The sequence below is a fragment of the Drosophila rhopaloa genome, unplaced genomic scaffold, assembly GCF_018152115.1.
Source record: "Drosophila rhopaloa isolate 14029-0021.01 unplaced genomic scaffold, ASM1815211v1 contig_178, whole genome shotgun sequence".
Classification (NCBI taxonomy): Eukaryota; Metazoa; Arthropoda; class Insecta; order Diptera; family Drosophilidae; genus Drosophila; species Drosophila rhopaloa.
This window is the reverse complement of record NW_025335059.1, coordinates 10,375,992-10,398,198: the sequence shown is the minus strand read 5'-3', so window position 1 is coordinate 10,398,198 and position 22,207 is coordinate 10,375,992. Positions and strand designations below refer to the sequence as shown.

At 41.5% G+C, this 22,207-nt stretch overlaps 4 protein-coding genes across 7 annotated transcripts in view; 2 read left to right on the top strand and 2 right to left on the bottom strand.

Moving 5' to 3' along the window:
- The first annotated feature begins 305 nt into the window (after positions 1–305).
- On the top strand, positions 306–4,134 carry LOC108051442. Its single transcript, XM_017133556.2, has 8 exons — positions 306–548; positions 658–750; positions 1,004–1,597; positions 1,673–2,011; positions 2,072–2,278; positions 2,338–2,867; positions 2,929–3,004; positions 3,075–4,134. The coding sequence occupies exons 1-8, from the start codon at positions 387–389 to the stop codon at positions 3,984–3,986; spliced, it is 2,913 nt and encodes a 970-aa protein (XP_016989045.2). The 5' UTR covers positions 306–386; the 3' UTR covers positions 3,987–4,134.
- On the bottom strand, positions 4,014–5,236 carry LOC108051446 (D-beta-hydroxybutyrate dehydrogenase, mitochondrial). Its single transcript, XM_017133560.2, has 2 exons — positions 5,085–5,236; positions 4,014–5,021 (listed from the first exon to the last, which is right to left on the bottom strand). Exons 1-2 carry the CDS (start codon positions 5,198–5,200, stop codon positions 4,130–4,132), a joined length of 1,008 nt encoding a protein of 335 aa, XP_016989049.2. The 5' UTR covers positions 5,201–5,236; the 3' UTR covers positions 4,014–4,129.
- Positions 5,237–5,694: 458 nt separating this feature from the next.
- The window catches only part of LOC108051459 (transcription factor kayak), a 31,134-nt gene continuing 14,621 nt past the window's right edge, over positions 5,695–22,207 (bottom strand). Inside the window, exons 1-3 of one of the 4 annotated variants that reach the window (XM_017133579.2) lie at positions 8,945–10,822; positions 8,090–8,402; positions 5,697–8,024 (exon numbers count right to left, since the gene is read on the bottom strand). In XM_017133579.2, coding sequence (XP_016989068.1) covers positions 6,811–8,024; positions 8,090–8,402; positions 8,945–9,622 — 2,205 coding nt within the window. In that variant the 5' untranslated portion in view covers positions 9,623–10,822 and the 3' untranslated portion in view covers positions 5,697–6,810. Of the gene's footprint in view, positions 8,025–8,089; positions 8,403–8,944; positions 10,823–17,453; positions 17,976–22,207 lie in introns of those variants that run through there. The other 3 variants (XM_017133582.2, XM_017133580.2, XM_017133581.2) reach the window with 3 other exon arrangements.
- On the top strand, positions 18,460–21,752 carry LOC108051460 (protein phosphatase PTC7 homolog fig). The gene is made up of 2 exons (XM_017133583.2): positions 18,460–18,524; positions 20,646–21,752. The coding sequence occupies exons 1-2, from the start codon at positions 18,460–18,462 to the stop codon at positions 21,535–21,537; spliced, it is 957 nt and encodes a 318-aa protein (XP_016989072.2). The 3' UTR covers positions 21,538–21,752.

Sequence of the window (22,207 nt, the reverse complement as noted above, 5' to 3'; positions counted from 1 at the left end):
TATGAATAATCAGTCTTGTATCTCATTACTTTTTGTTTCAATGTATAACAGTAAATAATTGAAATATGAAAATTTTGCGCGCGCAGCTTGAATTCGAATTTTAATTAAATTAATTTGGCAAAGATTTTGCTCAGATTGAAGGAAACATTTATGTTAAATTTTATCTGTGTAAAATCACCCTTAATTTCAGGAAAATAAAAACAAGTTTTTCGTCCTTTGTTTGTAGTCGCGTGAGACCGTACCAAATTTTTCAAAGAATCCTGCAATATACCAAAAAATACTTAAAAATACTCCAAACTGTGCGGCCACACTATCAGAAAGGTTTGAAACGCATAGTTAAAGTTGTTGAATTGATCCATTTTGTTTAAAAATTAAGAAAATTGCCAATGTTCTGGACACCAGAGCATGTGGAGAGCATGCTGGATGTGCTCAAGACCTCCACGGATCGCACGGTCATTTACAAATGCCTGGTTAAGCTGCGCACCGATCTGGTGAAGGACAAGAATGGCATTGTTTTATTTCGCACTGCTGGGGGCGTTCACATCATGGTGGGTTTGGAAGCCACAGCAATCGTTGAAGTTTGGCAGCTACTGCCTTGCACAACATAGGATCGTGATTCAAATCGATTTTTAAATGATAATAATTTGCGTCTTCCAGGTTCGATTGATCACAAAGCTGAATGAAAAGATAATGGAAGTGGTCTTAAGCATACTGGGAAACTGCTGCACCGATGAACAGGCCTGCATTGAGGTAAGAAAATTAAAAAAAAAACAATTATTTTAAATATTTACTTTCAGTAAAAAAAAATAAAAAAAACTATATCCGATATTTTAATATATAAATTTAAATGTCCTAAAAAATAATATTTTCAAAGTGGGATTTATTATATTCATTTAAAAATGAATTTTTATAAAAACTTTATAAAACTAATAGCAAGTCCTTTTAAAATAGTCCATTGATTTTTGGATATCCTTCTAATAGCTTAAAAAATTCCCCTTTACAGGCCGTTGAATGCAAAGTGATTCCCCCGCTGGTGACCATTCTGAAGACCATACCCAATCCTGTGATTCAATGCCGCGCCTGCCGAATGCTGGGAAATCTGGCCAAAAGCAAGAAGGCATCTCAGTATCTCAACGTTCACTACGCGGCCATTGCCCCGGCCATCTGCCACATAATCGAGTCCACCAGCGCGGTGCAGACCCGGATCATGGCCTTCCGCGTCTGCCGTTTCCTCCTGTCCAGCAGCCAGTTTCTTAAGCACTTCCTGGTGTCCAATGGATTCCTGCAGCTGATGCGCATTTTCCTGGCCGTGATGAAGAACAATGAGGCTCCTAAGGAACCCGTTCCGGATATTGAGGTATCTACCCTTATTGGACTAAAGCGGAACCAGCACCGCGAGAAGTACTTCGAGGAGGTGGCACGAAATTTAGAGGGAGTGCGGAGTGACATCTTCGACTACCAGATGCTAAAAAACTCCACGCGGAACTGTGACTATGCTCTGCCAACGGAAAACGAGACGGCTGTGGAGCTGGCTCTTGAGATTTTAAAGTGCCTGGTGCTGATCTCAGCTCAGCAGATTGGCATGAAAGCTTGGGAGGTGAGAGACTGTTTAATCATAACAAATTTTAAGAGATTTTGTAATCACTATTCTAAATATTCCCTTTTCTTTTAGTCTATTTCCCGGAATACCTCGTTGGCCTCGATTGTGTGCTTCGTGAAGGAGGACGGCGATCAACGGGCTTCAGCTTTGAAAATCCTTTCGAACTTCTGCAAGGATCCCTGCGCTTTCTACATGCTGAGCACGGCGGATGCCATTGTGGCTGCCTGCGAGATGCTCATGGCGGTCAACATGGCGAAACCTCTTAACGAAAGCGAAAGCCGGCATTGCATTAATATAATACTGACCCTATCGACGGATGCCTGCAGTCGCTCGAAGATCCGAAGATGTGGAGCTCTGCGTAAATTGGTAGCCATGATTAGGGACTCCAACTCACAGAGCGAGCGATCATCGGTAAGTCTAGTATTTATTAAAATTCAATCTAAAAATTAATTGCATTTTTTTACTCAACAGCTTTTTCACATTCTCAACAATTTCCAATATGACAACTTAAGCATGGAACTGTTGCTATATGAGGGCTTGGTGCCCATGCTGGTGAGGGAATTAAATGATTACCTGACCAGCGATGATGAGCATCACAAACGTCGTCGAGAAGAAAGATTACAAGGTGGCAAGAAAAGAAAACTGACGGATCCCACAACCCCAGAGACGCTAAGCAAGGTATATAATGGAGAAATATATAACTAAACCACTATTGATTTCATTATTTTTCTTTTAAGTTCTCAAAGACTCACGAGAACTCGGACTTTGACTCGCCGAGCAGTTCGCCCAGGTCTTATCGCACCACCAGTCCCTGCAGTTCTCGGAGCATGTCTCCGGTGTGTAAAGATCTGCTGACAAATGATGACGACGACAACTATTCACCGGCGTGTAGTGATGATGACGATGATGAAGACGACACCAACGGGGATACGAGGGAACGCCGCATAGCCGCCAATCGAGCTCAGGCATCGAGTGTTTTGGATATATTGAAGCTAATCGATGAAGGTAGCGAGCCCATAGATGACCCGCTCTCTGACAAAGAGGATCTCGAGGAACTCAGCTCGGATGTACCACCCAAACTAGCCCAGTTCCGAAATCAAGCAGGCGACACCATCGACATTATAGAGAATCTAATTTATCGCATTACGCTGATGGTTAACAAACGAGTGGAGCTGGGAAAGCCCGAGACACTGGATACTCTGATAAGAGCTATAAACTTATTTGGGGCCAATAATAATTTCTCCAATGCCCTGACCAATATTCTACTGTGAGTTTAAACTGGAAACTGCAAATTTGATATATCTTAATTGATTAATTCATTATTTCAGGGAAAGCCAGTTCTTTGCCCAGATCATCAAGCATGGAGTAGTCCATCAGCTTTATCAACTCACCAAGGTGGAAGAGGTGGGTTTCAAACTATTCTTTAAGTTTTACCTATAGCCCAATTCTTTTTTAACACTCATTATTTTTTTAGATGCGCAAAGATGGATTCGCCTTTTTGGAAACGCTTACCAATGTCGGAGAATCAAATTATGGCAAGGAGGAGCTAGTGCGACTCCTGCGCTGCGATGATGTGAACGCCCAGCACAGAGCAGCCATTTCGGTGGCCTACATCGTCAAGAGCCATCGATTACTCTATCAATTCCTGTATGATGGCAACGCACTTAACATGCTTTTTGATCTAATGCTGCGAAAGAAAAGCGATGATTACTATGCGGATGAGGCGGTGGATGCGGTGACATCAATGGCCCGATATACACTGGGTATTGTTTTACCAGAAGCAGAGCCAGCGGAAAGTACGGCTGATATTTGTACTCAGAAGCCATGTCAATCTGCTCCACTACACGAAAACTGTGACATGAAATTTCTGGTTAGTGGCGGGGAAGATTCCACCCTGACCATTGGCTTTAATAAGGAGCTGCTCTGCGAGACCAGCGAGGTATTCAACAAAATGCTTAATAGTGATTTTCGAGAAGGTCACCATGGCGAGATTCAGCTGCAGGATTATACGGCCAGTGGATTGCGCTATTTTCTGCATTTAATTGTGTGCCAGGAGCGGCACCTAACGGAATCGGATTACCCTGCCCTGTTGCAGGCCTACGAGATGTCGCGGGTGTACATTATACCCGAGATGGAGGCCGTACTGCAGCAAAGACTCATCCAGTTCTTGGACTCTCACAACTGCCTGCGATTGCTGGAGTGGGCGTTGAAGAACTACCATGCCGAGCTGACGGGAACCGCCATCAGTTACTATCTCTGCTCCTCGCTGCCGGCACAGGAAAAGCTTCAGCTGTTCCGGACGGCAGAGGACTCCACCTATGCTAGCGAGTGGTTTCAATTGCTCAACGATGCGGTATTCGAGCGGTGCCGCAGCACTGGCTACTAGACACCACCACCCAGTTATGTTCTGTGATCGTCTTTGCCGTTTTCCATTCCCTGGATTCAGCTCGATTTATTTGCCACAGCCCTTAGCCAAGTATTCCAATGTGCTACAATTGTAAATTTAATATGTATAGACTACGAATTAACCTAAATCTTTTTCTGTCTGTTTGTGGACTCGTAGGTGGGCATGGCGCAGAAGCGCAGGGTTAGCCAATCCACCAGTGGAGTGGGACAAATCGAAAAGAGCCAACGGTAGAAGCGATATCGTCGGGGCTCCTCGATGTACAATGCTAAAGGTTGTGAGCTGGTCAAGGCATCGTTGAATTTGGCCAGCAGCGAATCGTTCTTTAGGCGATTGGGTGGCTTGAAGCCGCTTAGGACTTTTAGGTAACCATTAAAGGCCTCAAAGTAGGTGTCGTATAGAGCATGTTGCTCTTGGTTGAAGGCCTTTCGCATCTTCTCAGCGTGTTGCTGCTGCCTGGCTGCAATGTTGCTGTCCAAAACGAAGGAACCTGGTATAAAGTTGACCACCTCCATGCCGTATTGCTGGAGTTCCACTCGTAGGGCATCTGTCCAAAAGCGCAAGGCGGCCTTGGAGGCGGCGTAAGGACCCAGGGCAGGAAGAGCCTGCAGTCCACAGTGACTGGTCACGTTGATGATCCTGCCCTGCTGCTGGCGGAGCAGAGGAAGCAATTCACGCGTTAACCTCATTGTGCCGAGTAGGTTGCAGTTGATCTGCGTTTCTATTTGCTCAGGTAACTGCCATTCGAATTCCCCAAAACACATAACTCCCGCATTGTTTATCAGGGCTGTTAACCGATATCTTTGATCTTTGGTGAGTATATCCCTGAGTTGGCAGTGAACATGGCGTATCGAATCGGGCTCCAAAAGGTCAAGTTCCAGAGTGTGCATCCTACTCAGCCCATCCTCGGATGAGTTTAAAGCTTGCAGTAGTTTGGCTCCATCGGATTTGAGATTGTGGCAGCAGGAAACCACTGTCATGTGAAGCGAATCATGGCAGTATACGGCCATGGAGTGGCTATTTAAAAGCAGAAAACAGCTAGTCAGTAGCTTTAACTCATTCCAGGTTCAGTAACCTTACCCCAATCCCGAATCGCATCCCGTGATGATCACCACATGTCGGCTATCGACCTTCAGCTGCTTCCTACCCAATCCCAGCGTTCGTCCCAGGGCGTGAAGAAATTGACTTCCGCTCATATTGCTCGTTCTCGAGTAACTGAAACAATGATCCGATTTGTGGCTGCAGCGAAAATAACAGATCCGAAAAAATGCAAAACAAGGCAAACCCGAAAATGAATATATGCATTTTGTGTACATATGTAACCATTATCGGTGTACGAATGGAAGAACACTGCCGCGTTTACCTGCCCTTTAGGCTGGTCCCTAACATCACCAAGAGTTTGGAAACTATGTTACCCGATAATAATGATAGTAAAGGTCTTTGAAAAATACAAACAGAAAATATTCTTAAAGATAATAGTGATATCTTAAATTTCAGTTGAAATAACTAAATTGACAAATATCTAAATCTTCTTTGGAAACCCTGGGAAAATATGTATAATTTTAAGCTACAGCCGCTGTTGGTCCACCTTAATTTACCTGACCAGTTTACCTGACGATAAGCCAGACCATTTGCAAGTCATGAGAATTGTGCTCCTTTTGTTGTTAGATAACACAAAAAATAATTCATCATTTTGTTTTTAGGTTTTTCGGTATTTTTATTTTATTTTATTTTATTTCATTTTTGTCAATTTTGGTGTTTTTCTGCCCTTATAAGTGCATTAAATTTACTATCGATCGGTTTGGTTTTGGATAAATTGATAATTTTGAATATTCAGAGAATTTAATGTGGAAACTGGCGAGAGGTTTTTTACCTGATCAGATTTTGTTAAATCGTATTTGGGTATACATAATACATAATTACATATTAAATAATTGCTTTGCTTTTGTCATTTCTTATAAATGGTATTTGAAAATAGCGCATTTGTTGCGTTTAGTAAAAATATATTTGGGTTTTCTACTGCAGCTTACAGAGTACAATAAGTATATTTATCTCATTTCACATTTGCTTTTGCTCAATATAAAACTTGCTTTAACGCGATTATTGTTTAGGTTTAAACATACATATACTCATATATATAAAGTGTTTGCATTTCTTAATTCTCTCTCAAGGCATTGTATTTAGTTTGTATGCTGAATATATATATATATTATATTTACGCGATTCGTTTAAATGTACAATTTTAAAACCGGCTTAGTTCCTTTCATTACACGCTTTTGTTTACTGCTCCTGTTTTGCTTTCTACTTTTGTTTTATCTGGTATCTTTTGTATTCGTTTTATAATAAATATCACAACGCATCCTTCAAATCTACACTCCCTATAATCCTTATCATTTTCCAGGCATTAATGCATGCATCGTCGATCTTCGCATTTTTATATTTTTTGAAAATATATAACACGCAATGAAAAGGTTTGAAAATTGCACAAAATACAAGTACATAACATATGTAGCTTGGCGTATGTAAAAGACATAGCAAAAATCATAAATTAACCATAATAAAGATAATAATACAAAAAACATTAGAGTTAACGAAACAAAATATTCGTCAAACGCTTTACGATTACAAAAAATGAAAACATCTCTACAACTAGCAAAATGTTTTGTTGGTTTCCTTTTATCTTTTAGCAAGTGTAAATATAATCGCTACGTTTCAATTATATCAAACTTAACTTAATCCTGACTCGATCCCCGAACTGGTGGACGTGGACCCCCTATCCTCCGGCCCTGACCCGGCTCCTGTCCGGTTATAAGCTGACCAGCTTGGACGGCTCGGCGGAGGGCGTGGCCAGCTCCAGCGGATGCTTGTTCATGGCGGAGCTGTTGGGCACCAGGGGACCCGAAACGGGGGTCAGCCCGGTGCCGCCGTCCATCAGGGAGTCAAAGTTGAAGGTGCCCGTGGAAGGCGTCTGGATGGGCACTCCCTGGATCTGCGTGGGAGCTCCGCCCGCGCCGGACGACTTGTTGGCCATGGACAGGTGCATGGGTCGCTGGAAAGCCAGCGTGTTAGGCCGCTCCTTGGGCATTTTGTTCAGCGCATTCAGCGTGGGACTGTTGTTCATGCTGCCGCCGTTGGTGGTCACGGAAAAGACGTTGCCGAATATTCCGGGCGCCGTGCTCGTGATGGGCGTCTGCAGAGATCCCGACGAGGCGCCGGTGGGCGTCATCAGCGTGGACATGTGGATTTGCGGCATCGTGGACATGGGTGGCAAGGTGAAGCGCTTGTTGGGCGGCGGACCATCCTGGTCCAGACTGGAGCCCGAGTCCAAGCCACCGTCCAGCGGCTCATCCTTGATGTTCAGCAGCATGTTCTCTATATTGGTCGCCGGCTTGAGATCGAGCGGCGAGTTGCTCCTGCCGGTGGAGTTCAGCGTGGCGTCCAATCCGGTGATCGTGCCATTGCTGCTGTCGTTGCTGTTGTGATTGTGATGGCTGCTCGATCCGCTGCCACAGCTGCCGGCGCTCAAGAGTCCGGCCGGGGCAATTAGCCCGTTGCAGGTGGCCACGCTCAGCAAGTCGGTGCGCACCTTGTTGCAGGTGGGGCGATGGGTCGCCAGCAGGTACTCCAGCTGGTTCTTGCTGTTCGTCAGCGCTTCGATTTCCTTGCGCATGTTGTCGCCCCTCTTCTCCAGCTGCTCCACCTCCTCGGTGAGCTCGTTGGTCTGGTCCACGCGCCTCTTGCGGCAACGGGCCGCCGCCTGTTTGTTTCGCTCCCGGCGCACCGCCCGCTTCTGCTCCTCCTCCGGGGTCATGTTGGCCGATCGGTTGGGTCGCCGACCGCCTCCACGGCGCGCCGGCGTGGCACTGTTTGAGGTATTCGCGTTGTTACCCGCCGAGGAGGATCCGCGGCCAGAGGTGACGGCAGCCAGGACATTGCTGAAGTTGTTGGCACCGCCGCCATTCACACTGCTGCCCATTATGTGGCCATTCTGGTACGAGGTGCTGTCCGTATGGGCACTTGCTGCAGATTGAGAAAGGGATTTAGTTAGCACATCACAGAAGCTCCTCTGTACCAGTTTCACTTACAAGTATCGGTTGTGTCCTGCTCCTCGTTCATCTGCGTATCGTTGGACTCCTCGGACTCGCTTCCTGGCACCAGGCTCACATCGTATGGCTGCTGGGTGGGAATCGTGGAAATTCCATTGCCATTGGATTCAGTGGCTCCCGTAGCATTTGGTAGCACCAGTGGCACTGCAAATCCCGCGCAACCAGCTCCACGATCACTTTGTGTATCCGACATTATTTGGAAAAAGGTGTCCTCGATGCTGCGCGTGGTGGTCGGCGTCAGCGTGGGTGTAGTCAGCGTTAAAACACTCTGACCGGTCTCAAAGTTGCCGAGCTGCAATAAACAAAGAAAAAGGTTTATTAATTAAATGCTTATTTATTATATATATTTTATTGGTAATGTTAAAATTGATTGTTCTTAAAACCTATCTCAAAACTCTAAAATGTATTGAGATCCTTTTTTAGATTACAAAATGTAAATAGTCTCTAAAACCATAAATACCATTTTGACAAATTATTTCGTTTGGCTTAAATGCAGTATTCCAAAGTTCTTAAAGAACAGTCACTTAAAGTTTGGTTCTAAAATAAAATCCATTGACGTTACTTTTGCTTTAACATCAAAAACAATTGTTAAGACTGTAAGACCTTTTGCTTATTCGTACATTTCTAGGAATTAGGGAACGTGTTTTTTTGGCAAAAAGAAAAAAGAGAAACAAAGAGAGGACCCAATCCATCACATTGTTTATATTGCCCACCCCTTTGTTGTTCCGCATTTGTTCTATTTTCAGCGATGAATAAGTACGCACACCGCTTGCCAATTGTTTCGCGCCCAATTTTCCGAATTTCGATAGGGATTTAATCAACGATATTTAGTACCTGCTGTAGGAAAAGCTCGTTGGCGAGAAAAGTAGCGATTTCACTGGCGTCCATTGCAAAATTATCGCTGTTGTTGTCGGTGTTCGTAGAGGTTGTTGTTGTAGTTGCTGTTGCTGCTGAGGCATTGCAAGTTGCTGCTGTCGTCGTAGCTGTCATTGGCTGTTGTTGTTGCGGTTGTGGTTGTTGTTGTTGCTGCTGTTGTTGATAATAATTAATAGGCAAGCAATTGTTGTACTCCTGTTGCTGTTGTTGACTAAAAAAATTCTGCATTTGGCACACGGCGGCCATGGCAGCCGCATTGTTGCTGTTGGCGGCGTAGGCGCTACCAGCAACATGGCCATAATTGTTGCTGTTGCTGCTGCGTAGTGGAAAAGCATTGTGGGCAAACGATTGCCTCAGTTGCTCCTGATGTTGCTGTTGTTGTTGTTGCTGCTGCTGGTGTTGCTGTTGCTGGTAGGCAGGCTGCGTGGGCAGTTGCCGTTGCTGATGACGTAACAATTGCTGCTGCGGGTGCTGATGCTGCTGCTGCAGCTGCAGCTGCTGATGTTGCTGCTGCATCTGGTGATGTTGCTGTTGCTGCTGCTGATGATTATGTTGCTGCTGTGCAAAGTGCAACGATTGATGGTAGTAGGGATGGTAGCACGCATTGTGCGCCCTACCGTTTAGATTTTTCATCATTTGTTCGTTGGTTTTTAGCCTAATCCTTACTTATCTACTCTTAAATATTAAGTATACGCAGTGGCGTTGCGTATACGCACAGTTGGGCGGCTGACTAGTATTCGTTATATGTTGCGCCTAGCTAAGCTAACACAACAAATTGGGACAACAATGATATATATGTATGAGTTATATTCAAAATCAACAAAAACAAATCTATGTTCTAGCATATATATGTACAAAAAAGACACTTTTCTCTGCAAAAGTTCTTTAACAATGTGATGATCCTTTCTTGTCTTTATGTTTCCGGTTTTTTGTTTTGGATGCTGTTGTTGTCGCAGTGTTGTTATAGTTGCTTAAGAATTCGTTCGTTTTTGGCTTTGTTTTATTGCTTATATATTTCGTTGTATTTCTGCCTTGGCTTTTTTAAATAAGGTTCGTTTTTTCTTAGCTGCGAGCAGAGTTCGTATATATTCGTTGTTCGATTGCTCAGTTCTTGAAGTTTTTGCTCTCCGGCGGTCTCAGCCGCTTGACGATAAGCGTTTGCTGATTTCGCAAAGGATTGAAATGTATATTCCGATCGGCGAAAGCGCTCATAATCAACGCAATATATCGTAAGTGTGCGAGGCTTAAAATCTAATGACACGTGTCCAGTTCAGCTCAGTTCACTGCTCTGGTCTGAGGGCCGCGATAAATAACACAAATTGGATTATATAATTATACAGATTTGTGGCAAAAAGAGAGAGATAGAGAGGGAGAGTGAGGGCGCTTGAGCCTTGAGCTAGTTCAATTAATGCTGCATTAATATTCATGCGTATTTCTCATTTTCCTTGGCCACGGGCAACGCCTCTCAAAGTTATTCCTCCCTTTTTCGCTTTTATTTCTAAGTTTAGCAATATATAAATTATATATGTATATATATATATTTCGATCCACGCGGCATGCAACTGAGAAATGTGCGTCGTTTTTGCGTTGTTCCTTTCCCGCGTCTATATATTTCTCCTGGCTCGATTCGTTGTTGTTTCAGTTTCAGTTTCTGTTTCTGATTCGTTTTGGCAATGCACGCGCGCTAAAAACAAAACGACAATTGCAATTTTCCAAATTTATTTTCGTTTCGTTGTTCGAGATTCGAGGTTCGAGAAAAAGCGCGCGCGCGATCGCTTTTAATTGTTAGATATTTTCTAAACTTCGATGGTTCGTTGTTCGTTTGCGACTGAATCCGAATCCGGCGAGCGAAATTGGCAGCGATCAAGATCGAGAGATCGCTGGGGATATATGTAGTTATATCTAGAGAACCCGGAGAGCTGTCTTTTGGGTGTGTGCCTAGTGCCGCGAGCTGTTTGCTCAAATTAGAAGACAACCACTGGGAAAATCAAATAATTTTAAACGCTGCCTGCTCTTAATTGAGCGGCTGCCCACACGACGACCACGCTCGCCATACTTTTATAGCAAAATACATATAGTATAGTATGGCATATATGCATATGCATCTGCTCGCGTGTGGGTTAGTTCCGATTTGCCGATTTTACAGCAGCTCTTTCCATCGAAATGCCTTTCATTCGCCCATAAATTAAAGGCCACAACAGCTCAATGTTTCGGCGAAATCATTTGGCAGAAGTTATGGTTCCGAATATGTGAAAATATTTATAGAGCACACCCAGCCCCATCTGACAGATGTCCACCGAACAGGTGTGTGCGTGTGGGACATTAACAATAACTAACTTTTCAGACCCCCTGTCTCGCCGAGTGTTTATTTCCGTCGCCAGCAAGTTGGCCAATACGCTAATTGCCAGCTTTTGTTGTGGGCTAAAAACATTACATATATTGGGTGCACAGAAAGAAATGGGTCTGATTTTGATTGTATAAATAAAGAAGAATATAATACAAGAACTAAAAAAAAGAAAATATTACCCGGAAACTAAGATCCTTGTTTTTATAATTATCAATTAAATACATTAAATAAATTAACCTATTAAAAATGAAATATTTACCCCAAGGCCCTTTAGATAAAAACATTTATTTAATGTTTAATATGGTACATTTTACATTGCAGTCAAACAGAATGTAATAATAACAATAATAATAATATATGTATTTTCTTTCTGTGCAGGGAGTTGCTGATTGTATGCTTATTTATTTGACGATCTTATCGCAGCCGCGTTTCCCAATCCCAAAGGCCGTTCCCTTATTGACAACCAACAATCGATTTTATTCTTTGTACGCGCTTTTTATATATTTATTTTTTCGGTATGTACTTTCAAGTCTCCGCCAGAGTTTTTGGTGTTTGAACACCTTCGCCACATTGTTTTCGGGGACTTTCGTTTTAACCCACTTTTCCATGGCAAATTTGCTTTTTGAACTTGTTCCCCCTGGCACATGAACCATATTTAGCCGATGAATCAGTCAATTTAAAGTTCGCCTATATGCTAAACAAGCGATAATAAAAATAACAATAATACGAATGCGAACTACTGGCAATCAAGAGCCGTGAATTGAATTGTCTAAATTGAAGCCAGCTCAGAGGCAATGGCAATGTCGGTTGGCGATCTCTCTTATCAGAGAAGGAGGGTCCGAGTTCACATCTGGGGGTCAATTATAAACCAAATGAAGCCAGCAGCGAACATCGAACAGCCAGCATTGAAAAAAACAGTGACGTAGTCAGCGAAAAACAGCAAATTGCTGACTAATACGAGGGACTGCAACTAAAGTGATATACACTTGCGGAAAATGTAAACATAGAATAGAACGTGGTTCTTTAAAAATTTTAACTATATTGTATGAAAATACATTCATATTAAATTCCTAGAAACACAGATTAAACTTATAAAAATATAATGATATTCCTAGAATTGTTTAATCTATGAGTTTAAAAAAGCTAAACTTAGCAAAAATGTTACGATTAAAAACATTTTTATAAAAAAAAAAACAACAAGCCTCTGCGGTGTGCTATCAACATTTAAATATATTTTATTCTTTATTTTTATGATAAATAAGGCTGTGGAATTATGCTTTATCCCAAAAAATAACTTATTTGTTAAGTTGTTTCGTGGAAAATGTTATGAACTTTAGAGGGAAATTCCTAGAAAACTATTTTTCGCTTGTCCTAATCAATTCCTTAAAATCCGTGCTCGCGTTTTGATTTGCATATTGACTACGACCTTGGCTCTAATTAGTTCGAATCGTATTCGCCGAAAAACAGTTTTGAAGAGAAGGGAAGTGTAGGTGCAACAAGTTGAGTGCTAAAGAAATTCTCGGGCCCGAGACTTTGCCTTCTGTTTCAGCTGACGTGTTGGGCTATTTTTAAGCCAATTTCAGCCTGACAATGACGTAATAACGGCACAAAAAAACTTGGCATCATCAAAGGCAAAAACAAAACGAAAACAGGCGACGACAATTTGTATTGTTTATATCAAAAGTGGCTAATAATTGTTAGGAGCGAGGAAAACAAAGGCTAACAGCCCGAGTTAGCATGGGCCTCTGTCTCAGCCAAATGTTAACTAACAGTTGCCAACTTAAAACTCGGAATTCAAACTAATTTTTCGCCTTTGTTTAAACGCTTTAGTTGCTGTTGTTGCCGCGGCGGCATAAATTAGTTGGCAAGCTTGTTAAATACAAAAATTGCATGCTGAAGGTCGACGTTTGTTTAGTTAGAAATGCGCATAATTATCAGAAAAAAATAATACAATTTTGATTTTTTCAATTGGCAAAGACTTGAACAAACTGCAGCTCCAGCATTGTTTGCTCAAAGTTGCTGCAATGTCACAGCGAAAAAATATAAAAGCGAGAATTGAAAAGTTGACAAGTTCAAGTGCGGCGTCTTCAGCTTTATGGGGTTATGCACAGTGAAAAACTTGTGACTTTCTCTTAGTTTTATTTATTTTTTTATAAAAAACAAAAATAAATAATATGCGTAACAAGATGTGTAATAAATACAACGAGAATCTGTTTTATCTATATTTAATTTCTGAAAATTTTGATGACTATAGCTTAATGCGATAAAAAATTTAAGAAAATAACATTTTCATAAAAACAATCTTGAGCCTCATACGTATGTATATATCCGATTTAATGGCATTAGTAAGTTTTTTAAGTTCACATCTTAAGCCTTAAAATATATTCCTTTAAAAGTCAAAATATTATTTATTTAATGTAATATATTGTCTGTTACAATACTACTAAACACAGATATGATGCTTTTTACGTTCTGTTCATATAAAACCTTGTCAGTCCTGAAATAATATTTATTTTCCGTGCACCTACAACATTGTAATTTCAGTTGGCTACTGCACTTCCCTTGACGATAAGCATAATTCCAGATACGAATTTTTGCAAGTCTCTTGTCTGAATTGCATATAAATGCAAATTCTGCGAATAAAACAATTAACGCAAAGGAGAAGCAAAAATCATATTTTCGAAGTGCTACTTCGTCGATGTTTCTGCTGTTTTATTTTATTTTATTAATGCTGTTTTTTTCGCTGGCAAGGAGAACGTGACCGCAATGCCCGAGCGGAATGGCCGATCGGCGTGTTGACTGTGCTAAGTGCCGGCTGGCGGTTGATAAAGCCCAATTTCCCCGCCCCTTTCCGCCGGCTTTTCCCTCGTCTAAAGAATTTTGGAGTGGCCCAGAGTCAACGGCCGGCAGAAAGTCGACAAAAGCCGCATCCACACGGTTGCCGGCCTTTTTTAGGCACGCAAAACAAAAACAGAGAGAGGCCCCCCTTATATAACCAACATTTATGCAAAGTACATTAAGTATTTGTATATATGTTGAATACACACAAAGCAGCGCCGTCATTAAAATCACTTGACGTTTGTCCATTTTCGGAACGCCCACACAAACAAAATTGAATTAAAGTTAAACATTTTTTCGCTGTCTGGCAACAGCCATAATTCAAAATTTGCCAAAAAGTGCAAAACGCACGACATATAAATTTTCAGCCGCTTTCAGGATTCCCTGGTGTCGTTCGGGCTTTAAGTTCAGTGTCAAATTAATCAGACTTTTGTTCCGAGGGCGTGGACAAGGGAAAAAACAAATTTGCATGAGATATTAAAAAAAGGAAAAAGTAATGAAAGAGTGAAAATATTTATGTTCTGCCATTTAAGCAGGACATTGAACCTTGTTCTTCTTTTTTGTTGTATCTTATTTACCTGGGTTGGGTTTCCCGCGAGAGGGGTGCCATTTTAATCGATAGCACATTTCTCAATGCACTCCGGTCATTAAGCCATAATTAAGCTGATTTGGCCAAGCAAAGTGGGCATTCGATATACGCAAACGTGCAGCTAATAAAATGACGCGACACTGGTCTGGGAATAATTTATTTAAATGCATTTTGTCGCGACAACAAAAAAGAGAGAAACCCCTGAAAACGGGGGAGGTCGGGCCAGCGAATTTATGGCAAAGTTTGCAGTTCGAGGAAATGGCAAACAAACGACGCGTCTTTCAGGCGCCAGAAAGGACAACACAGCAAAAACTACAAAAAGGACAAAAATGCAACCTAGACAGAGGGGAGGGGAGCCGGAGAAAAGACAGGACCTGCCAGGCGGAGACAGTAGTAAAAGTTGTTTTCACTTTTCATTCGGGGGGTTTTGGCCAATTCCTAGAAGGACGTGACCGCAGCCATCAAAAGCCAGGACATTTGCCAACACGAAATTACCAATGGCAGCAAGGGAAAATAAAGAAATAAAAAATAAAATTAGAGAACAGGGAAAACCCTTAGCAAAGGACTTCAATTACAGGGCAACTCAAGCGCTTGCTTTGCCTGTCAAATTATCTGCCCCGAACTTTCTTGGCAGCTCATCGACGATAAAGTAATGCCAAATTGCATTCGATTCATTAAGAAGCAACTCAATTAAATTGACTGGAAATGCAATTAAGTGCGCTCACAGTTCGTAGACATATTTAATATTAAATTTGATCTTAATTGAATGCAGTCTTGTTGCATGCTCCATGGACATGGCATGATCAGCAGACACATATCTATATATGCGAATAGTAAGCCCGAAAAGTAAGTAAGAGCTATTTTTTAGGCCAGTTCTAGAGGGTGTAGGCAGCGCTAGACAAAGGAAAGTTATTGTCTGTCCTCGAATTCCCCCCAAAAAAAAACGCTTCAAGTGATTTCTTTCATGTCAAATTCAAACCAATCGAATACGCCCACATATAAAAGCCAAAAACCATTGCGAAAGTCCACGTTATAACACCCTCACGAAAAAACACAAAACCATTATTTCAAGAGCAGACCAAGACCATATTCAGTTATTCAGTTAATTAAAAGAAAGTTGGACTTTGGCTGGGATAATGTGGGGGCGCTGGTTATATAGTATTTAATGGAACCATTTCAGACCTTAAGCCGCGCGCATGTGGCAAGTGTTTGACTTGCAGCCTGTCACTTTGAACCGCCCCAATTGCCGGGCTATATGTAACATAAATATATACACAAAAGCACACACATCTGTCCCTCTATAATGTCGAGTATCAAGTGTCACGCAAGTGTGTTTGGGGTTCACAAGTCAAAGGGTCACACAATCGGACCCTCGTTCACTTTCTACCATTAAAAAAATAAAAAACGCCCGAATTAAGCCCTCTTTGGGCGGAAAGTGAAAAATAATGTTCATACATGTATGGAAATCAAGAACGCAGTGCACAAAACTTGATAAATTGTCACGAAAATCGCACGTGTGCGATATCAGCGAATGGCGCCGGTTCCATGAAGAAACAGACCCAAAAACATTACGATTACCATTACCAGACCCAGACGCAGTCGAAAACCCAGACCGGATCACTGGACTGTGAAATGCAATGGCCAAAATGGGTAAAAAAAAAGCAAACAGAAACTGCAAGAAACTCCGACTTTAAGCCGGAAAATAGTAACTGTAAATGGTGGCATGAAATCGCAACGTGATTCCAAATTGAGGGTGATTTTTGGCAATAACTTTTTAAGAGTTGCGGCAGGGTGTACTTGATTTAATTAAGTTTTACACGCAAATATTATATATTAATGGCGAAGTCATAAAGAATAATGGTTTTGTAATTGTATTTTTTTTAAATGCTAAAATTAAATACAAGTTATAAACCTAAACAGGCAAAAAAAAACATTTAAATAAATATTTTCAAAATAAATAAATATTTTCAAAATAAATATTTATTTAATTATATTTGTATTTAGAAAAGGTATTACAACTAATAATACCATTTTAAGTAAATAAATTGTTTTTGATATTAAAATATGTATTTGTATACATTGAGCTATTTCTGTGCAGAATAATTTGAATTATTTACAGACACCAAATTCGACTGTAAAAATGAAATTTTCTTTATAATGCAATTCAGCATTGTTTTTATTTCATAATCAGTCACGTAGCACTTAAAAATAGAGAACGCAAAATAATACTTTTCAATTATTACGAAACCAATGATCGATGTGCCCACACGAGCCCCAAAACACTTGCCACAGCCAACAATAATTCCCTTATCGCGAATAAAAAAACAATTCATTTTTGGTTAACGAGCGTGAACATAAATTGGACAATCGGAGGAATAGGACTAGGCTGGCACCCCTTATCGCAGAGCAAACAAATTTCCATCTATACGTATGTGTGGAGATGGGGCATTGAATAGGAATGTGAAAAAAAGGGGATCTCCAAATTCCAAGAACTCAATTGGCAACGATAAGCGCTCGTCCAATTGTGCCCATATATGTACATATCTACAAAGACTGCACAAGAAGTTTATGACAATATTTTATACATTGGAATTCTGGAAATTCATGGCAAACACTGATAACACTGGCACTTAACTGTGCCAAATGAGGGCGGGGATTCTGCTAATACTAAATGGCGGTGGAAAAAGTCTTACCACTTTTGGCAGCGGTGATAGCGGCATGTTGAACAGATACTCATCATTGAAGATGCTGTAATTGTCCAGCGTCATCTTGTCAGATATCAGTAGGTCTTCCGTTTTGATTTGTTTTTAAATAGAAGGTTGTATCAAATGTATTTTATGGTCGCACAAAGTCTATTATGACTCAAGCGATTTCTGGCGAATTTCGCCTTTTGTATTTCGCACACCGAAACACTGGCAAATTGTATCTCGCAAAATGTATCTGTATCTGTGTAAACCGAATGGCGCGCGATCGTGCGAATTATTTGTGTTGTCTGTTTTCAATATTTCCTAAAATTCTCGTTCTGTTTTTGTTTAATTTTTCAAGCACCGCACATGCTGAGAGAGTCGCAATTTTCGCACACACTTATTGGTTTTTTGTTTTATTTTTCGGTTTTTCACGTAATTTTCACGATTTTTGATTTAATGCTGAATGAAATTCACTCGCTTGCCGCAGCGTTTTGCTCGGCCAACTTGTTTAGACTAAATGCGTCATCGTCGACGGTTCGCTTTTTATACGGGCCGAGGCGAATGAGCGTTTTTATCGCACTCACAGAGTGAACAATTCAGAGAGAGTTCGCCCGAATGAGTGAGTTGAAAGCTTTGTGCTCTGGCATTTCCTGAGCAATTTAATAAAAAAAATATATATATATATAAAACAGCACGGCCGGGCAGGCGCTCAAAAAAATTCATACATGTATATATATCTCGGGTTAAACCCGCTGCGCTGTAGCTTTTCGGATATTTCTTGACTTTTTCGGCGGGGCTCTCACGTGCCCAGTTTTTCTTTGACTACGCTTTTTGTTTACCCGATTCTTGGGCCCGATTGCCGTTTATCTTATCGCCCCGGCCAGACAATTTAGTTATGACATAAGCAACTAAATTTAAAGACCCCGGTAAACCCCACCCAACTGCAGGTCCACCGCCGAATGAATGGAGCCCCTTTGTGGCTTTACCTCTTATCGGGGAATAGCTTTTCGAAATGGGTCGCCGTGGCCATCCGATGTCGCCGCCGGAGGCTCAGGTGGCTCCGGTCTCCGTTCTCCGGTCGCCGGCTGCAGGTGTTATTTCTAGCCATTTATCTATTGATATGCCAGCTTTCAATAAATATTGATGGGGGCCCTGGCTCGGGGGCCATGTAATTATATGCGGATAGCACTAAAAAAAAGGCCACGTTGACCTTGCGTCGCCACTTACATGAGAAACCCCCTTTGTAAAAAAAAAAAAGAGGCGTTGCGGAAAGTGCAGCCAAAAGTGGGTCATGTGACACTGGACATTTGCGGCCCTTTGTGGCTCTGCTCTACTTACCTGCAATGAGGAGAACAAAATTCACAGTCAATTAGGATTTGACATCGAATTGACTAACTAAGAGCTAAGAATTGTCTCACTGCCTGATCCAAATGGATAGGAACATACGCAAACTCAATTCCGTCTTGATAATACATTAAACCTAATAATTGTGATTCAGAATCTGGGTTTTTACAAGGATATGTCTTTACAAACTTAAATTCTGGCTGGCTGATAAAAGTGCCTAATCTTAATGATTCAGAAGAACTTAAAATAAATTACTCATATTATACTAAGTTATTTAAGAAAGTTAAACTGTGGTTTTAAATTCCATCTCTTGATAATACACTAAAAACAAAATGATTCAGAAATGTAACAAACAAAATATTCTGATTATTCAACCCTGTGGTTGGAATGTTTTTTTTAATTTTGGCTATTGCTAATAGTTTGTAATTTTTGACCTGGCTTATTATTCCGTTTCTACGAATTCAGAATCCTTAAAATACTTCAAATTATAAAGTATCATAAAAAAATAAATCAAAGCCAGTATGTTCAAGAGATATTGTATACACAAAATAATAATATAGGATAATATGTATTTGAAGCGGATGCTGGAGAAACCCTATTGTTTTAGAGCCCGGATAGCTGCGAGTATCATAAGCCAGAAACTCCTAAAAATAGCACCCAAATCCGTACGCTTTGCAGGAAATCGTCAGAGAAATTTTTAAAACTCACGTTTGACGTATGAACACAAATGATAAGCCGATGTCGCGAACTGGCGTTTCCACTTCCGATTCCAGATAGCCGGCAGTGGGAAATGGTCCGTAATTCTCGTTTTTTTAGCAACCAGACTCTCTATTGAGCTCATCGTGCGACCCTGCACTCTTGCACAAATGACCTAAGACTTCCTGATAATTTGGCAGCCATAAGAACTAATATTGCAAATAATGAATAATGAGCGATTCTGCCGAATACGACGGGCATTTGATAAGCCCCCGTATCTATAGGCGTTTACATCAGTGGTTTAAAATAAAGTTATCTCCGCGTATTGTTTTCCTTTTCGCCGATAAGAAACACCCTGGCCATAAGGTTGTGGCGATAACATTTGCAGTTCCGCAGGGTGATCAAAACTTCCGGTGATGATGGGGGTCTGGGTTCGAGTCCAGTGTGTCGTAGGCCCCATCAAGATAAGATTGAACAATGGCCAACAAAGAAATCAAGTCTACCTATGACAAATACCTGGAACCCAGGCCCGTATATGAGTTCTGTATCGGGCCTTACGATTAACCAATGTTTATGGTGTAAACAGAAACCCAAGATTTCAATTGCGTCGTGATTAAGTTTTTATAACTTTTGAAGAGCTAATTTACTCCAATTACGAAGACAGTTGACAGTTTAAAGGGTTGGGCTTCAATTGGTATTTTTGCACCATTCTTGTTGATAGCCATTAGATCGGAAATATATAATAAATTAGTTTCTTAAAAAAAAACGGATCCGAATATTTCCAACAATAATTTTTTTTGAAGACTGTTGTCTCAACAAAACTTCTTTATTGCTGCATGTTTTAGAATTTTGCAATAATTTAATAATAATAATTATATATTTTTTTAACTTTTATTATTTTTAATTTATTTTTATGAAACTATTACTTCAGTTTAATCATTCTTTGCTCCATTTTCTAGTTGCTATTGGGAGGCTTTTTATCTATTGTTGCTATATTCTTGTAACTTACATAAGTAAACTGACAACTCTCAGGTAGTTTTTCTTTAAAATTCCAGTGCTTAAGAGTAAGAAAAGATGATGACCTCTATGCGTTCCAGGCTGAGGAGTTGGCCTCGCCTGGTGAATCGCTTCGTCCGGCAATGGAAGAGTCCCCTGCAGATTTCTCGGCACTCTTTCCAGCATTTCACCAACTTCTCCGACCACCCGGACTACTCCATCCGCTCGTTTCAGTCCGGGAAGACCACGCGGGGTGCAGGGCAGATCGAAGAAGCCGCGTTTTCCCGGTGAGCGCTCCAATCAGCGTTTCGGCGAGGACAGCTGGTTCGTCAGCTCCACGCCCCTGGCCGAGGTGCTGGGCGTGGCCGATGGCGTGGGCGGCTGGCGGGATATGGGCGTGGACGCGGGTTGCTTTGCCAAGGAGCTGATGTCCTGCTGTTCTAGCCAGACTCAACTTTCGGGCTTCGATGGACGCAATCCCCGGGATTTGCTCATTGCCGGCTATCAGGAGTTAAGTGGCAGGGTGCATCCGGTGTTGGGGAGTAGTACAGCCTGCCTGGCCACCATGCACCGCAGGGATTGCACCCTGTACACCGCCAATCTGGGCGACAGTGGCTTCATGGTGGTGCGAAATGGTCGTGTGTTGCACCGCTCGCAGGAACAAACACACGATTTCAATACCCCCTATCAGCTGACTGTGGCGCCAAAGGATCAGCGGGACTACGTTTATTCTGATAAGCCCGAAATGGCCGTCTCTTCGAGATACTCCCTGCAGCCCGGTGACCTGGTGCTCCTGGCCACGGATGGACTGTTCGACAACATGCCCGAGAGCATGCTGCTCACGATTCTAAACGGCCTAAAGGAGCGAGGGGAACAGGATCTCCAGGCGGGCGCCAGTCAAGTGGTGAACAAGGCCCGGGAATTGTCCCTGAATGCCAGTTTTCAATCTCCTTTTGCCATCAAAGCGAGGGAGCACAATGTTCCCTATTCTGGCGGCGGGAAGCCCGATGACATCACCCTAATCTTGGCCAGCGTCGAGGTGCCAAGTGCCTAGCCAACTGAGAGTCAGTCTGTCGCCAGCAGGCGTCTTCGGCAAATATTGTTCTTCGTCTATCAGCAGTCGGTGATAAAAAACCGAAATATACTTTGTTTATACATTTCTAGGCCTTAAATTATACAGGAGCAGGCATATTTTTAGAAATCTCTAGGGGCATAGCAAGTGTATATCACTTTCGCAGCCTTCTGGAAATCTGTTTTGAATACAAAATCGGTTCTGATACAGAATTGCAAATAAAGAAAACATTTTTGTAGTTTTCCGATTATTTACATTACAATTTAAGCGGGCATAACACTAAAATAAATACAAAATATAGTTTAATGAATATTAAATGTGACTTTCAAATATATCACTCATACGCAGCGTTGACTTCAACGAAAACCAATTTTCCTAATATTTTGAATATAAGATCACATCAAGACGTTAAAATTATACTATCATTGAAATATTAAATAAAATTTATTACAAAGTATAAGTATAATGAGCTAATTAAAACCAGCTAAATGTAACAATTTTGTTGACTTTTTAGTATTCTATAATTGTGAAATTCCGTAATTTGTCTACTATCTCGACCGCAGCTGTAGGTACTATATATATTTGTTTATAAAGACGCCGATTCGTGTGTGCCTATATAGATGTTCGTTCATTCAGTAAACGCGATTATGAA